General features: G+C 45.2%; 1 protein-coding gene across 1 annotated transcript; it reads right to left on the bottom strand.

The window, feature by feature from the left end:
* Positions 1-7813: 7813 nt before the first annotated feature.
* Positions 7814-9294, bottom strand: LOC117041096 (urotensin-2 receptor-like). The gene has a single exon (XM_033139460.1). The coding sequence runs from the start codon at positions 9239-9241 to the stop codon at positions 8165-8167; it is 1077 nt and encodes a 358-aa protein (XP_032995351.1). The 5' UTR covers positions 9242-9294; the 3' UTR covers positions 7814-8164.
* Between the last annotated feature and the right edge of the window lie 7311 nt (positions 9295-16605).

The raw sequence follows: 16605 nt of genomic DNA, 5'->3' as shown, positions 1-16605 counted from the left end.
AGCAAGAACTTTCCATGCAATGTAGCTTGTCATACAGGCAACACCTGCTGGAATTTCCTCTTCTACACAAGTATTCAAGGGTGCAGAAGCCCCATACCGTTTCTGCATCTGGCCACCCTAATGGAAGATGCTTCTTTCTCAGTTCTAACACTGTGAGCCAAGGAATTGGACCTACAAACACAGCTTAGTGCTGTCGTGTTTTCAGAAGATCTCCTACATTCTTAACGCTTGTATGAGAAGAACTTTCCCAACTGTTTCTGTTAAAAGTTGGCACTTCTCCCTTGTACTGTATTTGTAAAACTAATTTTGCTTCCACCACCATTTCGTCTTGCAGCCAAAAAGGAAACTGTTTCCAGTCTGCAACATGAAATGCTTGAAAATGTGCATTGGGGACTATCATTAAGGTTGCCAACCTATCAGAACAAAACTGGCATAGCCTATTCTTGTCCTTTTAACAGCCGCTTGCTGTTTAGAAGTTAGCAGACGAAGGTTTTCACACCTCAGCAGTAATCATGGTCATGTACAGCTACAGTGGCCAACTGAAAACGTTGGCAAACCTGGTAGGCATCTTTTCTAGTTACAAAATTCAACAACTGGGAATTGACAGAGTTGTAGGATCCTTCTCAAAGATTTGCCTCTGGTTACAATTTGCAGTAACAGCCAGCCTGATTCTGATGTATGATCCCCATAAGTGCGAATGCTATACCGAAATAAACTATGTGTCCCAGCTGTACTTTCCAATCCCACTAGGCAATGCATTTGTTCCCAAGCCTGAAAAGCAACACTCTGTAGCATACTTTCTTGGGAAACTGCACAGCTGCAGCCTTGATGTACTTCAGTTATGAAATTAACACCTTGTAATTACAGAAGAATTAGAGAGAGAGAGAATGAATTCCAATCATCACACAGCAAAACAAGGCTTCCTGGAAACACAGGAATTCTCTTCACTGTCTCTACAAAAGCAGTCACCTGAAATTCAGTTCAGTATCTCCTTTGCAGTCCATTGCCTTAGTGTGGTTTCTCTACCAAGCCATACATGGAGAAAATGCATTCTGCCACTGTGCCTTTGTTGCTGAAAAGTGTTCAACTGCAGTAACACATATTTGTAGCTATCACTTCAATTTGTCGCCTGAAATAGCAGTGTGTAAGGCTTCCATTGGTGCACTTATGAAGCCCTGACCTTGTCGCTGCCACCCGATCCCATCTGGAAAAGTAGCAGCAAGACTGGTGTCGGGAGGGTGGCTCCACCCCAGCCCCTGCTACTGGTCACCTGAAACAAGTTAGAATTGTCCTCTACTCTATTTGGGCTCCCAGGACTCTCCCTAGGACAGGCTTCCTCAACCTCGGCCCTCCAGATGTTTTGAGACTACAATTCCCACCATCCCTGACCACTGGTCCTGCTAGCTAGGCATCATGGGAGTTGTAGGCCAAAAACATCTGGAGGGCCAAGGTTGAGGAAGCCTGCCCTAGGACAACTGCCTTTCTGGTTCTGATCTGCAGCCTCCTCACGTGCTTTTGCATAGCTGCAATGTGTCCTTGAGCCAAGTCATTCTGCTTGCTTGGATGCATGAAGGTTGGAGAGATATGTGTATGCCGAAGCCTCTGATTTTGTGTTACTGGAATCACACCCACTGCTTCGCACACTCTTGTCTCTGGAATGCGGCCTGCAGAAGGTTGCTCGTGACAGCATGTGGCTCTCGATCCGATAAAGGCTTCCCAGCCTTGCTCTATTGCAGGGTTTCCCAAAGCTCTTTTTGGACTACAATTCCCATCATCCCTGAACCACTGGTCCTGCTAGCTAGGAATGATGGGAATTGTAGTCCTAAAGCAACCAGGCTGAGAAGATTTGGTAAATGGGAAAAGAGGAGTTTTTTGTTTTCCAGAGGATCAATGTAACGTAAAATCATCAACAATGGTATATGTTTTCTCAGGAGTCAGCCAGTTGAAAACAAACAAGCAAAAACAAAAAGGCAGCACTCTGGTGCATTTAACAGTTCTGCAAAAGAGGGAATTTGGACAGCCACTTATGAAGGGCTGAAGATAAACAACATCTATTGAAATTCCCTCTTCTGAACAATCATTGTGCAGGAAGAGCTCTGTCTTCATTTCAACTGGTTACCGTCGAGAATCATAAAGGGAGTTCTCGAAGGGTTCCTTCCTCCTGCTGCTATCTCATATTTGGTTTGGATGATTTGCCTCTTTTCTGCCCCGATTAACTCAACGGGTCTAATCCACCCCTCCTCCTAATTCCAATGTTACTATCAGCCTGCTCAATAGACCGGCTAAATAGACTGAAGTAATAAGAAATGGCGTGCAGCACAATTTTATGCTTGTTTACGCGCAAGCAAGTCCCACCGAGTTCAGTGGGGACTACTGCCAAGGAAGTGTGCACAGAACTTCATCTTGAGAAGTCTCTGAGCAATTTGATTCAGCAAGTATTCAGTACACCCAAGAACCCGCCAATCCCCACATGTCGTGTGCTACTAGCTTTGAAGCATCATGCAAGTCATTAAAAATGTACAGTTTTTATGTTCAATTATGTATAGGAACATTTATTTTAAAACACCAGGGGGCGGAATGAACAACAACAAAAAGTGTGTTTTCCTTTCCTTTAAAAAGCAAAGCATCAGCAGAAACCCATCAGATTCAAAGGTGTTCATTTTTGCATGTAAGGATAAAAACTCTCTAAATACTCTTGAAGGGGCCAGCTCTCTTTTTTAAGAGAGGGAGGGCTAAAAATCCAGACCCCCCCCAAAAAAAGGTATTTTGAAAGATGGTATAGATGTCAGGCGCCATTCTGGTGTCTGGCCATCTTCACTTGGTTGCAAGTGGCCAATGGCCAGGTGCAAAGGGCACCTAGCACCTGTCGAATTTAGAACACTAACCCAAGGGCTGATTCACTTATCATGCCAGCCGCATCAAGGACACTATACAATGGCAGCTTTGTACCATGGCTGTAACCTCTGTAATCAGAACACCATTCTGTAAAGGGATGACACCATTCCACCACTGCTCCATCTTAGTGGTGGCTAGCCACTTTGAAAGTTGCTCGCCATGAGGGTTCCTTTCATTGAGTAAATAGGCCAGCATGCAGAAGGGTTTCTGTGCCATCTCATAGGGTGCCATCATGTATGAAGAAGTCCTAAATGGCTTAAGATGAAAAAGATCACAACTAGCTTTGACACTTTACTAACTCCAAGCTGCTGTGCCTTTCGGTATAGGAAGGTCAGCAGACATTTGGCTGCTGTAGTCTTCCGTCTGGGAAGGAAAACTATTCATCGCTTAGCCCTAGTTCCCTATAAGAGAAAGGGAGAGCAGCATGGGGCCATTTGTTCATGGAAATATTCCCTTGATCTTTACAGCAACAGTCAGCAGCAGAATCTCAATGAATTAGCTTGGGGTAGAGGACGGAATGCAATCCAGCGCCCTCTCCAAATTAAGCCACGTAGTGGTACGTATAAATGCAGTAATACATACCAAATTGAATATGGATGGTTTTAGAAATGCCAGGGCACTGCTATTTAGAACACTTACTACCTCACAAGAACAAGCCATAAATGTGCCTGCCCCTTTCATTTTCTTATTACAGACGTAATTCTCCAGAACATATTTATGAAGTATCTGTAATGGAAATTTGCCATTACCTAGGCTGTGCAGGGAAACGGGATCATTATGACTTAAGAAGCGCTACACCAAGAACAAATTTGCCTCATTAAGTCTAATTCAGATGCCCCCTACCATTAGCAGTATCAACCAAAAGCATTGGTGTTTTGTGTTAAATGATTTTATAGTGATGGAGAAAACTCCCAAGAGTGACAAGGTGAGCTGTTGTGATGTCACAGAATGTTCACAGAGAAGCAGAGGTTCACACGACCCATAATAGTGCTTGCTCTCACAGCTGGGAAGCCTACATGCACATACAGCTGTGCGCTTACTGGATCCATTCTCACAATCCTCCCAACAGAGAGATTGGGCGTTGGGCCAGCAGGTGAGTGGGACCAGTGGCCACAAACTATCCTGCCACTCGTACAGTGAAGGTGTAGACCCAATCTAAGAACAGGCCTATTGTGCTAAGCTAAAGAAGCTCTGGACAACAGAAAGCTGGTAAACAGGTCAGTTTTTATAGGGAAGTAGAAGTCCATCTGACTACCACCAATGAAAAAGCTGTGTGGGAAGAGATCCCAGGCAATAGGGAAATGAAGAAACAGGCAGCCCAGAGCCATGGGTCACTGAGTGAAAGGTGCAAAGAGAAGGAAGCCTGAGGATAAAGCAGGTGAAGGAGAAAGAGGCCTAGGAAGAAGTCAAGCACCAATAAGAAAGGAGGCTGGGGAGTGGGGACCCAGCATCACTTGGGGCACAAAGGCAGAAATGACTGTTGACTGAAAGGGGAAACAGGAGCATTCTCCCTTTATCTGAAAAGGCGACTTTCTGAGAGTGCATGTGGACAGTCTAGCTGTCCACGGAATGTCTAGCTGCCATTTTTTGGCAAGATGGCCATAAAGTCTTATCCTTCGAAAGTCGGACTGGCTGTGATTGATTCTCAAACATCTGGCTAGTTCAGATGACAACCTTGAGCTAGCTTAAGAGCTTTGAGATCTTAAAGAAGAAAAGTCACTTGATCCCGGGACAGTCTACATACAGTATATACCTGCCTATTCCAGCCTCTTTTTCTTAACAGTGACTGCTCCTGCTCAGGCTGCACAGAAAAAGCATTTTGGTTCCCGAAATTCATTCTGATTGTGCAGATAAAATATAACTGATGGAATTCTATAGGATGGGGTATTAGTGTGTGAAAACAGTCAAGATTCAATGATCCTCAGGTGTGCACCTCCCAATGGTGGAGATGTCAGGTGCCATCCTAGTGCTCAGGCATCTTCACTTGGTCGCAAGCGGTTGAAAGGTAGGTGCAAAATGGCTGGCTAATTTTGAACACTGTGTGGCACAAGGAATGGGCCAGCGTAAGGAGGAAAAGCCTGTTGGAAGGTGTAGGCTTAAGATCAGAGGCCTAAGGAAATGGGTGGTGGAAGAAAAGTGGGACCAAGGAGAAGGGTGTGCAGGGGAAATTCTCCTAGCCTAGGTGTGGGGAATTACATACAATCAGCAGGAAGGGAGGGAAGAATGCTGTGGGTGAGGCTTGGGCACCTTGGACCACAATACCAAGAGGCCACAGGGTTGTCAGACTCCTGTATCATTAAAAGCTCGAGTGGAGTGGATAATTTTTCCACATGGCTTCTCTCATCACAGCTCAGTCCAGTGGGCAGCCATAAGGAGGCAGGGAGAGCTAAGGGACAGGAGGAGAAGGCTCATGGCGCTGAAATGAATTTCACATAATGATTTGACAAACCAATTCTTTTATCGACAGCCTTCTAAAGTGTGGGTAAGCAGGTGTTTAAGTGTCTGTGGAAAGTAATTGTCAGGATACTTACAAAGGATGGCATTCAACTAAATAACGGAGAGAGTGAGTGAGTGCAAGGATTACTGCTATCACAAAATGACTTATTCTACCCCCAAATACGTTCCAGAGGGTTGGGGGAACTCCCAGAACAGATTTAAGGGTGTGTGGTAGGAGAGGATTTCTCATTCTTTGGCACAGTAAGAAATCCTGGTGCTGGTAGAACATTAATCTGAGGATTGCATACAACCCACAGAATTTATTTCTGTGGGACTGCTGTGGATCAAAGAGTTTGAGATTTCTCAGCTCCTGGATATCATTTATAGTGGGAGCAGTTTCACTTCTCACCAGCATTCATTCCAGGCTAACAGTTATTTAAAACGTAGCTTACACACATTCTGGACTACCATGAGTTTTCCTTACCAGTCATTATTGTTCCTCCAAGGTGTATTATGTTGAGTGGGGGGGGGGAGAACAAAAACACCCATTATTCCCAGGAAAAGTACATATATACAGTACTGTATTTAAAACTTCTATCCTATTGCTTGGGTTATGTAGCAACACTCCATCCCACACTGGACTTTTCCACATAGATGAATGTAAAAAGAAGAATTAAGAAACGGTCCTCACCTTGCAGAAGCAGCAATTTTATCAAACTATTCCAGCATTATCTTCCAAACAAAAATAAAGACTTTCCGCGTATCATTTAGGACCCAAAAGGCAGATCTGGGGCATATAGGCTATTTTTGGAGGGGCATTGGCCATTTAGAAAGATTACAGAGACTGCATATTGTTCAGCCTCAAAATCAAAACTAGTGTAAGGTGTTTTAGAGCTTCAAACATGCTGGTAAAAACAACCTGTGATTGCACATTGTTTGTCCAACCCTAATAAAAGAAATTGCTGTCTGAGTGGACTTTTAGTCTGGCTATATTAATAGTAGAAATTAATTAAGAGGGGTGTGTATTCTGTAGGGATAGAAAAACTCTTAAATTCTTCTAAGCCAGCAGGATTCAACCTCTTCAGGTATATGGAACATCTTCTTCTCCCTTCTCAATATTCTCCTCCTCCTCTCAAATTTCTGCCTTCACCACATCCACCAAAAAGAAAATGGTGGTGGTGTCCTACTTCGGTTGCATTTTTATTTGGGCCCAGACTCCAGATCAACTAGCAAAACTCATATTCAACCCAATTCTAACCCTATCCAAAAGCAAGAGGCTTTCATAATGAAACTCTTCTAAAAGATTACCTTAGTCTAAAGAAAGATTATTTATGAAGGCCACTGACACTGTATAACTAAAGCTGTCACAGTCATTGGCTTCAACAATGAGCTAATGCTTATTGTTTGCAAAGCAGAATGGTGCAGTGTTCTCGGACAGGTGTAAGTATTGTATGTCAAATCTAACAACCAAGTGGAAAATGAAGATTTGTGTAGTGCAATACTAGCATGCCTACTCAGAAGTCCCACAGAGTTCAATGAGACTTAACTTTCAAAGTAAGCAAGGATAGGACTGCAGCCTGAATCATGGCTCCTTGGTTCTGAAATAAGCCTAAGAATTATCTAATGAAGGCACAAAAGCATTCCTCACTGATCAGTCTATGTAATAAAATAATGAACCTGACAGACATTCAGAAAACAAGTATGCAATAAACTTCCAAGGATGCAGGTCTGAGTGTGTGACACCTATTTCAATGGTTTCCCCACCTAACTCTACACACACACACATACACACACCTGAATTCTGAAATTCTGTAGTTCTGTGAGAACTGTACCAAGTGCTCTGTTTCATTCTGAATGTTTGAAGGGACTCCAGTGTCACTCCAGGTCTTTTTTAATTTTTTGTTAAGGGGTGGGGGAGAGAATTTGATCAGAAGTCAGGATTGACTGGCCTAGAATATTTGGGTTGGTGCCACTTTTCCCTCTGTAGCCCAAGTCAGCAAATAGTTTTGCCAGAGCAGAGATGCTCTGAGAAGCAAGTGTGAGGGACCAGTGCTTCACCTTAGCAGCCTGCTAGCAGGTCCCTTCTACATCTGTTCTAGCTCCCAAATGTATTTCTCCCTTTTTGCACTGCCTTTGGCCTTAACTTTGAGGGGCACAATCAGAGGTTCTGCCAGCTGCTGATCCTAGGAACCACTCAGATAGGTTTAGATATGCCAGATTGAAAGCATCTTTACACAAGTGATAGTTGAATAGGCTTTTGACAGCAGCAAATAAAAAACATAAAAAAATCCTGGGTTCTCACTGCAAAGACAAATCACACATGGACGAGGATGCCCAACTACTTTAAAAAGGGCATACCATTTATTTCTAGTCCATTTTAACAACATTCACAACTGACATTATCTAATTTAAGGCTGCACGCCTATAAAACCCACCAAATTCAAAAGGGAGTTTCCATTTTATATGAACAGCATCAGGCAGCAGTGCCATCAAGGAAGACTTACTTCTGAGTTAACAAGCTTATTGCACAATGCTGCGCATATTTACTCCGAAGTTTCACCAGTGCTTAATGGAACTGTTGGTAGTTGGCACAGTTAGGCTCACGGTACTTGCCTGGAAACAAGTCTGGCTGAAATCAAAGGGATTTACTTCTGAGTAAGCAAAGTTAGGCTCATTCTACACAACCCTTTCTTTACTTAAGTGTCCCTCCTTGGAAGTGGGCCCAACTCCTCCCAAACTTTAGTCAGACACATAGGAGGCCTTACCTTGCCAAGGCCCACCTGGATCTCAGAGGTGTTTGCAAGCTGCTCCTAAGAAACCGGGGGGAGAGAGTTCATTTGCAGTCCCTTAACGTGGCCATGCTCAGAGCCTCGGACCCGGACTCGCCGTGGGTGCCGGAGGAGGTGGATCGCCTCCAGGAGCAGTGCAGGCTGGAACCCCTCTTGCGGAAGGACGAAGTGAAGCGGTAGAAGTTGCTGTGCCTGTTGCGCAGGTACTCGCGGTAGTTCCTCGTGAGCAACGTGTAGAGGAAAGGGTTGATGCAGCTGTTGCTGTAGGTCAGGCAGGTGACCAGGTAGTTGATGCACTTCTGGGTGTGGGGCGCGAGCCCGAGGGGCCCGTGGTAGAGGGGCACCAGCTGCCAGATCCAGAAGGGCAGGAAGCAAGCCCAGAAGACCAGCACGATGGTGAAGACCAGGATGAGCACCTTCTGGCGCGGGGAGCGCTTGGGCTCCTTCTTGCGTGGAGGGTTCCTCTGTGACTCCAGGTAGGTGGTGGCCAGGCGGGCGTACAGGCAGCCGATGATCAGCCCCGGGGCCAGGATGCTGGTGCTGAACAGCACCGTCAGGTAGAGCCGGTAGGCGTCGGGGTTCCAGGTGGGCGCGCAGATGTACTTGCCATCCTTGCTGCGGCTCAGCGTGACCATCAGCATCATGGGCAGCGTGAGCAGCAGCGAGACCCCCCAGACGGCGCCGGCCGTGGCTTTGCTGAAGCGCCGCGACCGCTGCCGCGTAGCCAGCGGCCTGGTGACGGCCAGGTAGCGCTCAGTGCACATGACGGTCAGCGTGAAGATGCTGGCGTGCATGGTGAGCAGGTCCAAGCTGAGCAGCACGCGGCAGCCCAGCTCGCCGAAGTACCAGTCCTGCGCCACCGACGTGCCCACGATGAACGGGATGGAGCACAGGTACAGCAGGTCGGCCAGCGCCAGGCTGGCGATGGAGCCCGACAAGGGCGCGCCGCGGGCGCAGCGACCCGAGCGCCACAGCAGACCCAGCGTGTACACGTTGCCCGCCACGCCGGCCACGTACATCACCGACAGCACCGCGCCGAAAGCCCACGCGGCCGCCGCCTCCCCGGGCCCGCTCGACGAGGCATTGCCCGGCCCGCCGACGGCGCTCCAGTTGCGCTCCATGGCAGCCGGGCGCACGCGGAGAGAGTGGGGCAGCCCGGCCGTCTCCCGCCCAACTTGCAGCGCGCCGCGGTCCGAGCAGCCAATCGCAGAGCCCGCTTCCAAGCTCTCTCTCCCTCTCTCTCTCTCTCGGGCCCGCCCCTCCCGGCGTCGCCTCTCCCCTCTCCGAGCGCCGCAGTTTCTCTCCGAGGAGTCCCACCCCGGGAAAGGCAGACCTGCGCAACGACGGGGAAGGCATGCTAATGAATGGACTCGGAAGAGGCAGGCGCTGTGCAGGTGGTCCGGGAGCTTCCCGCTAAGCGAAAGCAACCAAAAGTCTCCTGGAGCCATTAAAGACTAACACATTCCATATGGCATAAACTTTCCCGGGACGGCAGTCTGAGTCTGCTCCATCAGCTGCATGAAGCCCGAGTTGCGTCTGTGCGCGAGGGGAGGGAACGCAGTCAGTAAGGTCAGGAAACGCACAGACAGGGATAACGTTGCCACCCGTCCTATATAATACAGGACTGTCCCGTATATTTCAATGTAAAATGCTACAACTTGTATTGATAGAATTCTGTCCTGTATTTCAGGTCTCTCTCTCTCTCTCTCTGCCAAGTTAGGGGTCTTCTCCAAATGCCTGTTTTTGAAAGGCTGTGTGAAAGTTCATTCATTTAAGCTCTGGACCGGAAGCTGTACGCCGGCTCCCTTGGCCAGTAAAGCGAGATGAGCGCCGCAACCCCAGAGTTGTTTGCGGCTCTACCTAAAGGTCAAGGGTCCTTTTATCTTTTTTTTAGCCAAGCACAGACAAATTTACAAATTTCTGTGACAAATTCCTGCAATAGATTGTAATGGATCGCTTTGAAGTCACTTCAGCACCAGATAATTTAAAAATTGTAATGCCCCCACCCTTCATTTTGCCAAAACAAAGGTGGCACCCCTAGGGCTGAATCACAAAACAGTTGGTTGCTAGCAGGCATTTTGGCATCAGTGAGTCAATTACCGCATGTTGTGGTTTGATAATAAGCTCTTGGATGGATTTAAGCTCTTGGATGGATTTTGCTCTTTTGCTCCAGGGTGGCCACCTTAAGCTCAGTTACAGAGAAATGTGCCCCCTTCCCCCGCCCCTAGTGTCTTGGTATACTGCCATTTCTGATGTCAGATTTGTGTCTGTTTCTTCTCTTGCGTAGTGACTGGCCTGTCTATCCTACATAGAATGCAGAAGGGCATTATTAGCAATCCTCATAAAAAGTTTCTTGTCAGCGAGGAGGCAAAATTACAACCTCTTGTTTGAAAGTGGAAGAGGAGAATTGGTGCACTCTCCTTCCTTGGAGGTTTTAAATCAGGTTGCATGGCCATCTGTCATGTATGATCAAGTTGAGATTCCTGCACTGTAGGGGGTTGGACTAGGTGATGCTTGGGATGCCTTCCAATTCTACAGTCCTATGAATCTATAAGATGCAGGAACTCCAGAGTCCCCATTATGCCAGGAACCGGAGTACTTAGAATGATCCACCCCATTCCCTACAGACTTCACACATGGCTGGAAGACAGGTGCAGGGTGGAGTTCCACCCCAACCAACAGTGAGTTTTGGTATAAGCTGGGAAAGGGAAGATTTGCTGCTAAATGCAGAGCCAGTGTGGTGTAGTGGTTAAGAGCGGTAGACTCGTAATCTGGTGAACCAGGTTCATGTCTCCACTCCTCCACATGCAGCTGCTGGGTGACCTCGGGCTAGTCACACTTCTTTGAAGTCTCTCAGCCCCACTCACCTCACAGAGTGTTTGTTGGGGGGGGGGAGGGAAAGGAGAATGTTAGCTGCTTTGAGACTCCTTCGGGTAGTGATAAAGCGGGATATCAAATCCAAACTTCTTCTTCTTCTTCTTCTTCTTCTTCTTCTTCTTCTTCTTCTTCTTCTTCTTCTTCTTCTTCATATCAACCAAAGTAGGATTCACTAGTGGAGAAGGTTGTCAGAAGGAGGACTCTAGAATGGGAGGCCTCTCGTTTTTATTTTTACTATCACACACAATCCAACCTGCACCCATGCTAGAAAGTTCTGAAAATGTGAGCCATGAGCAAGCCTCATGGGAGGAAATGCAGCTTGGTGTTGTCATGGGAGAGGACCAAACACCTTCAAAAACACCGTTTTCATCTATATTCTCATTTACATTCTCAATCTCTATATAGGCCTACTTAAAATAAAGTTTGAGGCTTGCTAGAGAGGAAAGCACACAGAATACTTCTGATTTACACTGGGTGTCTTTGACCTCCTAGATCAACTGCAGGTCACAGGAGCCCAGACCTCTTGATCTTCAGAGCTCCTTTTGGAGAGACTCTTTGACCTGATGCAGTTTGCATGGAACACTTGAATTTACATGTTCTGGTCTGCTAAGGGCTGTATATGTTTTGAGGCGTGGCTGATATAACTCTGGGGCATACAATCTGCAACATATTGTTTGTGCTGGATTGTTCTGTTATTAATAAAAATGCAAAAAAAAGGGTATTGAGGGAAAGGTCTGCATTTCAGGCAAATGTCTGCAATAAAGGCCCTCATTATTTGGCTGGGAAAGACCCAAGCGCCTTGCTGATCCTCTGCTCAAGACTTCAATTATTTTGTGCTGGTTTTGCTGTGTATATTTGTGTGTAGTTTGCCTGCAAAATAACCGATATGTTAAGAGATTCAATCTACTTTCTGAAATAAAGCTGTTCCTGGGCTTCGTGACAATTCAGCCCACACAAATGACACCCAGAAACCTCTAAGTCACTCTACTTCTTCATGCCTTTTGGATTTTGGAACAAAAACCCTCAGTATACATTTTCCAGGAAATGTAAGGGTGAAGGGGAGAATAAAGGGTTTATGACACGAACAGATTTGCTTCTAGATAAACTGTTAAACATAGAATTTAGTTTTTTCTTCGCTATTTCACTTGGACCTTTTCCTTTTCTTCAGACATCTCTTTGGCAAATCCTTACTACTTGAATGAATTGGAGCAGAATACATAATGTGCACCAATACAGAAAAACAGATGTCATTCATTGTTTTCCTCAGCTAGCCAGTACATAATGTTCTGGGGATATTCAGAGCTGGATCTATACTGTGGCAGGCAGCATTCAATATTCAGTACAGATATACCACAGCCTTCTCGTCCTGAATGGCTGATTATTGGATGTGTTTCCTCATGATATCTATCTTCAGATTTCTACCCCCTTTCTTTTCCCTTGCATTTTACTATTTTTTATTTCTCGTCTTTACAGAATCATCCACGTATATTTGAAATTGGATTTTTAAGGGTCAGACAACCAGGGCCAGCCCAAAACATTTTGCTGCTTGAATCAAAGGACAAAATGGCACCCTGTCTTGATTCCATATACAGAAGCCATCTGGACTGAAAGCGCAGTCCTACTTCAACACTTGTGAAGGGCTAGAACCCTGCTATATACAGCACCTGAGGGCAGCAGATGAGTGGAGGGGGGAGCAGGACACATGTGTAGCACACACAGCTCTGTCCTACAAGAGGAATAGCTGAGAGGCCTAGGTGGAACTGCCGGGGGACTGTTCTCTAGCATCTACTGCATGAAGTAGTCATAGAATCATAGAATCATAGAGTTGGAAGAGACCACAAGGGCCATCCAGTCCAACCCCCTGCCAAGCAGGAAACACCACCAAAGCATTCCTGACAGATGGCTGTCAAGCCTCCGCTTAAAGACCTCCAAAGAAGGAGACTCCACCACACTCCTTGGCAGCAAATTCCACTGTCGGACAACTCTTACTGTCAGGAAGTTCTTCCTAATGTTTAGGTGGAATCTTCTTTCTTGTAGTTTGAATCCATTGCCCCGTGTCCGCTTCTCTGGAGCAGCAGAAAACAACCTTTCACCCTCCTCTATATGACATCCTTTGATATATTTGAACATGGCTATCATATCACCCCTTAACCTTCTCTTCTCCAGGCTAAACATACCCAGCTCCCTGTCGCCTCACTTTGCCTAATGGTAGGACAGGCCCTGCAGGCTCCTCCCTTGTAATATAAGGATTTTTTTTTTTTTTTTTAGAACAGCTCAGAAACAATGTCTAGTGTTGTGCCCTAGTTCATGCAGACTTTTGCCTTATTAGCCCACCCTTAGCACCACCAAGGTCATTATAAAGTTCATTACACACGACTTCTTCCTGTTTTGATCCAGTTAGCAGAACACTGTTTAATAAAATGGTTTGCGGTATCCACCCATGGGGAAAATAGTTTTCATCCTTCAAGCATCCTTCTGTCTTTCTGATCCAATCTGTATTCCCTGTTGGCAGTCCACCGAGTATCTGAAAATTATCTCACTGTCATAAAATTGGATACAGATTAGGAGCAATTTATAGTCTGAATTCCCTTTGTGCACCAAGGCTGGCCTGCAAGTCAGAAGTCGTCCTTGTGACATTTCATCTGGTCCTTGAATCTGCTAAATCTTCATTAAGTTATGATAAGAAGTTTGCGTACAATTCACACTGATATTTTTTTCATGTTGTGAGAAATATAGACATTCCACATGGTGACATTATAGCTGTTATCTGGGTTTGTTCATGTAATATAATTGTCTGAATTGTTGTACCTAAGTGCTTGTGCTCCATAATTTTTAAGCCTAGATTCCGAAATGACTCCAAGTTGTTCATGCAGCGCAGAACAGTGCACTTCCAGGCCCTGGGACATTGAATGGAGAACAGGGCAGCCTTCCAGATACTGAAATTGGCCATTTCCAAGGGTACCTCTTCACCTCTCACAACTTCAGTCACTCTGTTGAAGTAGAGCAGAACCCCCTATCAATCCTTCATCTGTTTAGCAATATCAATTCGCATAATTATGTAAGCTTATGTAAACAGTACTAATATTTATACTAGGATATCATCTTGCAATTGCCACGCATGTTCCCATTAGACTATTTGGATAAATCAAATTGCACTGCATTTCCAGGCTTTTCCTTGGTTGCTAATTACACTTATTCAAAAATCATTATGTTGACTTAACAAGGACTAAACGCCAAATTTTGAATTTCGCCCCCCCCCCCGGGGGGCTGTTGGGTTGCGTTATTTAAATGACCACTGCCTGAAGCCATGAGCAGGAAATTTCTAATGATCATATCACATGTTGCTTAAGTTTTGGCCTTAGGTAAATGTGAATTTATGACAGTTGACAACCATGTGTTTTTCATAATATACTGGAACGTAACAGCTGCCATCACTTGAGAAATGAATGGGAAATGTGATAAGAGGCTTGCTCTTTTTTCTTTCTTTTTTCTTTTTAAAGTGCCATTTTCTGGGCTTGGTGAGTCAGACCTGTTTGTAACCAATTTGTACATTATGCTTGCCTGTATGAGAAAATATAATTAAAAGTTAATCCCGTAAAAATAAGATGTAAATACAGCCCTTAGAGTCAGATTTTTTTGTCTATATTGGTTTATTAGAATCTGGAAACCCCTGAAGAGTGTGTCAAAAACCACTCAGAGCTCTCTTAAGCAAACTGAAATAGCTGCATTGAACAGATGGATTTAATTAAAGGTTCCTGAAAAATAACTTTGATCCCCATATGGTTTAGATGAATCCTTGGGGGAGATAAAACAATAATTGCTTCCATGCTGAATTGCATTAGGTTTTGAAAATGATTTTTAAAAACAAAAGCAAACTAATGGCTTCAATGAGAGGTGGTCCAGCTCCATCTGTTTCAAGCATAGCACTTTGTACTCATCAGTTTTAGCATCATAGAGAGAGATTTTTAATTGGATATAAATTGCTGTGGGTAAAAATATTTCATTCTTCTATCTAGGGGAAACCAGGTTAAAAAACCCTGAACCCCAAGTGCTTTCTCTTATCCAGAGCTGTAGCTATTGGGGGTGGGGGGGATAGCCAGGTTTTTTGTCCTAGGTGAGGTCTCCACAGGGGCACCATTGAGGCTTCCAGCCTGTGTGTGGTATGTCAAACTGGGTCTTTGACCCAGGTGAAATAAAGCCTGGTTTTCCACCCGTTTTATCCTGTGTTGTCAATCCACATGTCAAACCTTGCCTGTCCTTTTCACCACCATTGTCATCAGATGGCCCCTTCCTATTCTGTTTCTGGTAGACGTGGCCTTAGTCATTCTTTTTTGCCTCCAAATCCTACTCCAGAATCTCCTATTTTCTTGTAAGAAAGATAACGCATGGTCCTCTGAAAAGTAAAGCCATGTCAGTCCAGAATAAAATATTCCAAAGTCCACATTGGCAGTGTCTTTATTAGGACCAAACAAACTGTCACAAAATAGTGATCAAGCATTTGAGTTCTTCAGAACTCTCCCTCAGGCTGTATTGTGTGATGCAAAGCAAGGAGGAGGGGGAAATGGATCGAATTTTGTGGGAAGGGGATGTCACTCTGTTCTGCCTTATTCATTTGCGCTTCAGCACAGGACAAACAGAGAATGAGGACTTTTGAGCATATGAAAATGCTGTTGATTACATCTTATTTTGAATTTATCTTGTCTCACTGTGTGCCCCCAGAAAGCAGCTTGTGAATAGCAGCTTGATTAACAGCACATGTCTACTCAGAAGTAAATGACATTGAGTGCAGCGGGGCTTCCCCTCAGGTGAGCAGATAAAGGATTGCAGCCTCTATTCTCCAACATTTTCTAGGGCTCTATTTTTAAGCGGCACAGCAGACCAAGGCTGGGAAAACTATGCACCCCCCCCAATGTTGTTGAACTATCCTGACCATTACCTATGTTGGTTGATGGGAGCTGGAGTCTAACAATATTATCTGCAAACCACAGAGATTCCCCACCCCTGCACTAGAGAGTGACAGCAAAAGATTGGCTTGTGATTTACTTCTTGGCTTGCGAAATATGACAGCTGTTACAGAACTGGTGGTCTTTGTGACATGACCCCTGCCCTGCTGTTTCTACTGTGTTCTGACCACAGGAAATAGACTTAGGAAAGGTTGGTCGGGTGTTGGCAGAAAAGGGGGAACTGGGTCTCAAATAAAACATTGAACCTCTTTTGGATTTCTGCACTAGATTGTTGCTGTGTCAAATGTTTTTACTCATGCAAATAGCTCTTTATTGAGGGAGTGGGAGAAGTAATTCTTTTTTACCATCTCACGGTTTTCTCATTTTCTGACAGTTACTGCATTGTCTTCAGTGATACACATCACAGAGGACTTCTAAATATACTCGTGTTACAACAACTTGCTGTATGGATCTGCTTAGCATGAATTCCGCCTTCCCCTCACCTTGATGAAAGTGTTCCTGCTTTGTCGCTTAATCTTTTGTAAGCCACGGTGCAAAATAAGCAGCAACAGCACCACCACCAAAGCCAGTAGGGCCTGTCCTACCATTAGATAAAATGAGGCAGGTGCCTCAGGTGGCACATATTCTCCCCCATGCCTTCTGAG

Source organism: Lacerta agilis, chromosome 2 (genome assembly GCF_009819535.1).
Source record: "Lacerta agilis isolate rLacAgi1 chromosome 2, rLacAgi1.pri, whole genome shotgun sequence".
NCBI classification, from domain to species: Eukaryota; Metazoa; Chordata; class Lepidosauria; order Squamata; family Lacertidae; genus Lacerta; species Lacerta agilis.
The sequence above is the reverse complement of the archived record's forward strand: the minus strand, read 5'-3'. Positions and strand labels throughout refer to the sequence as shown.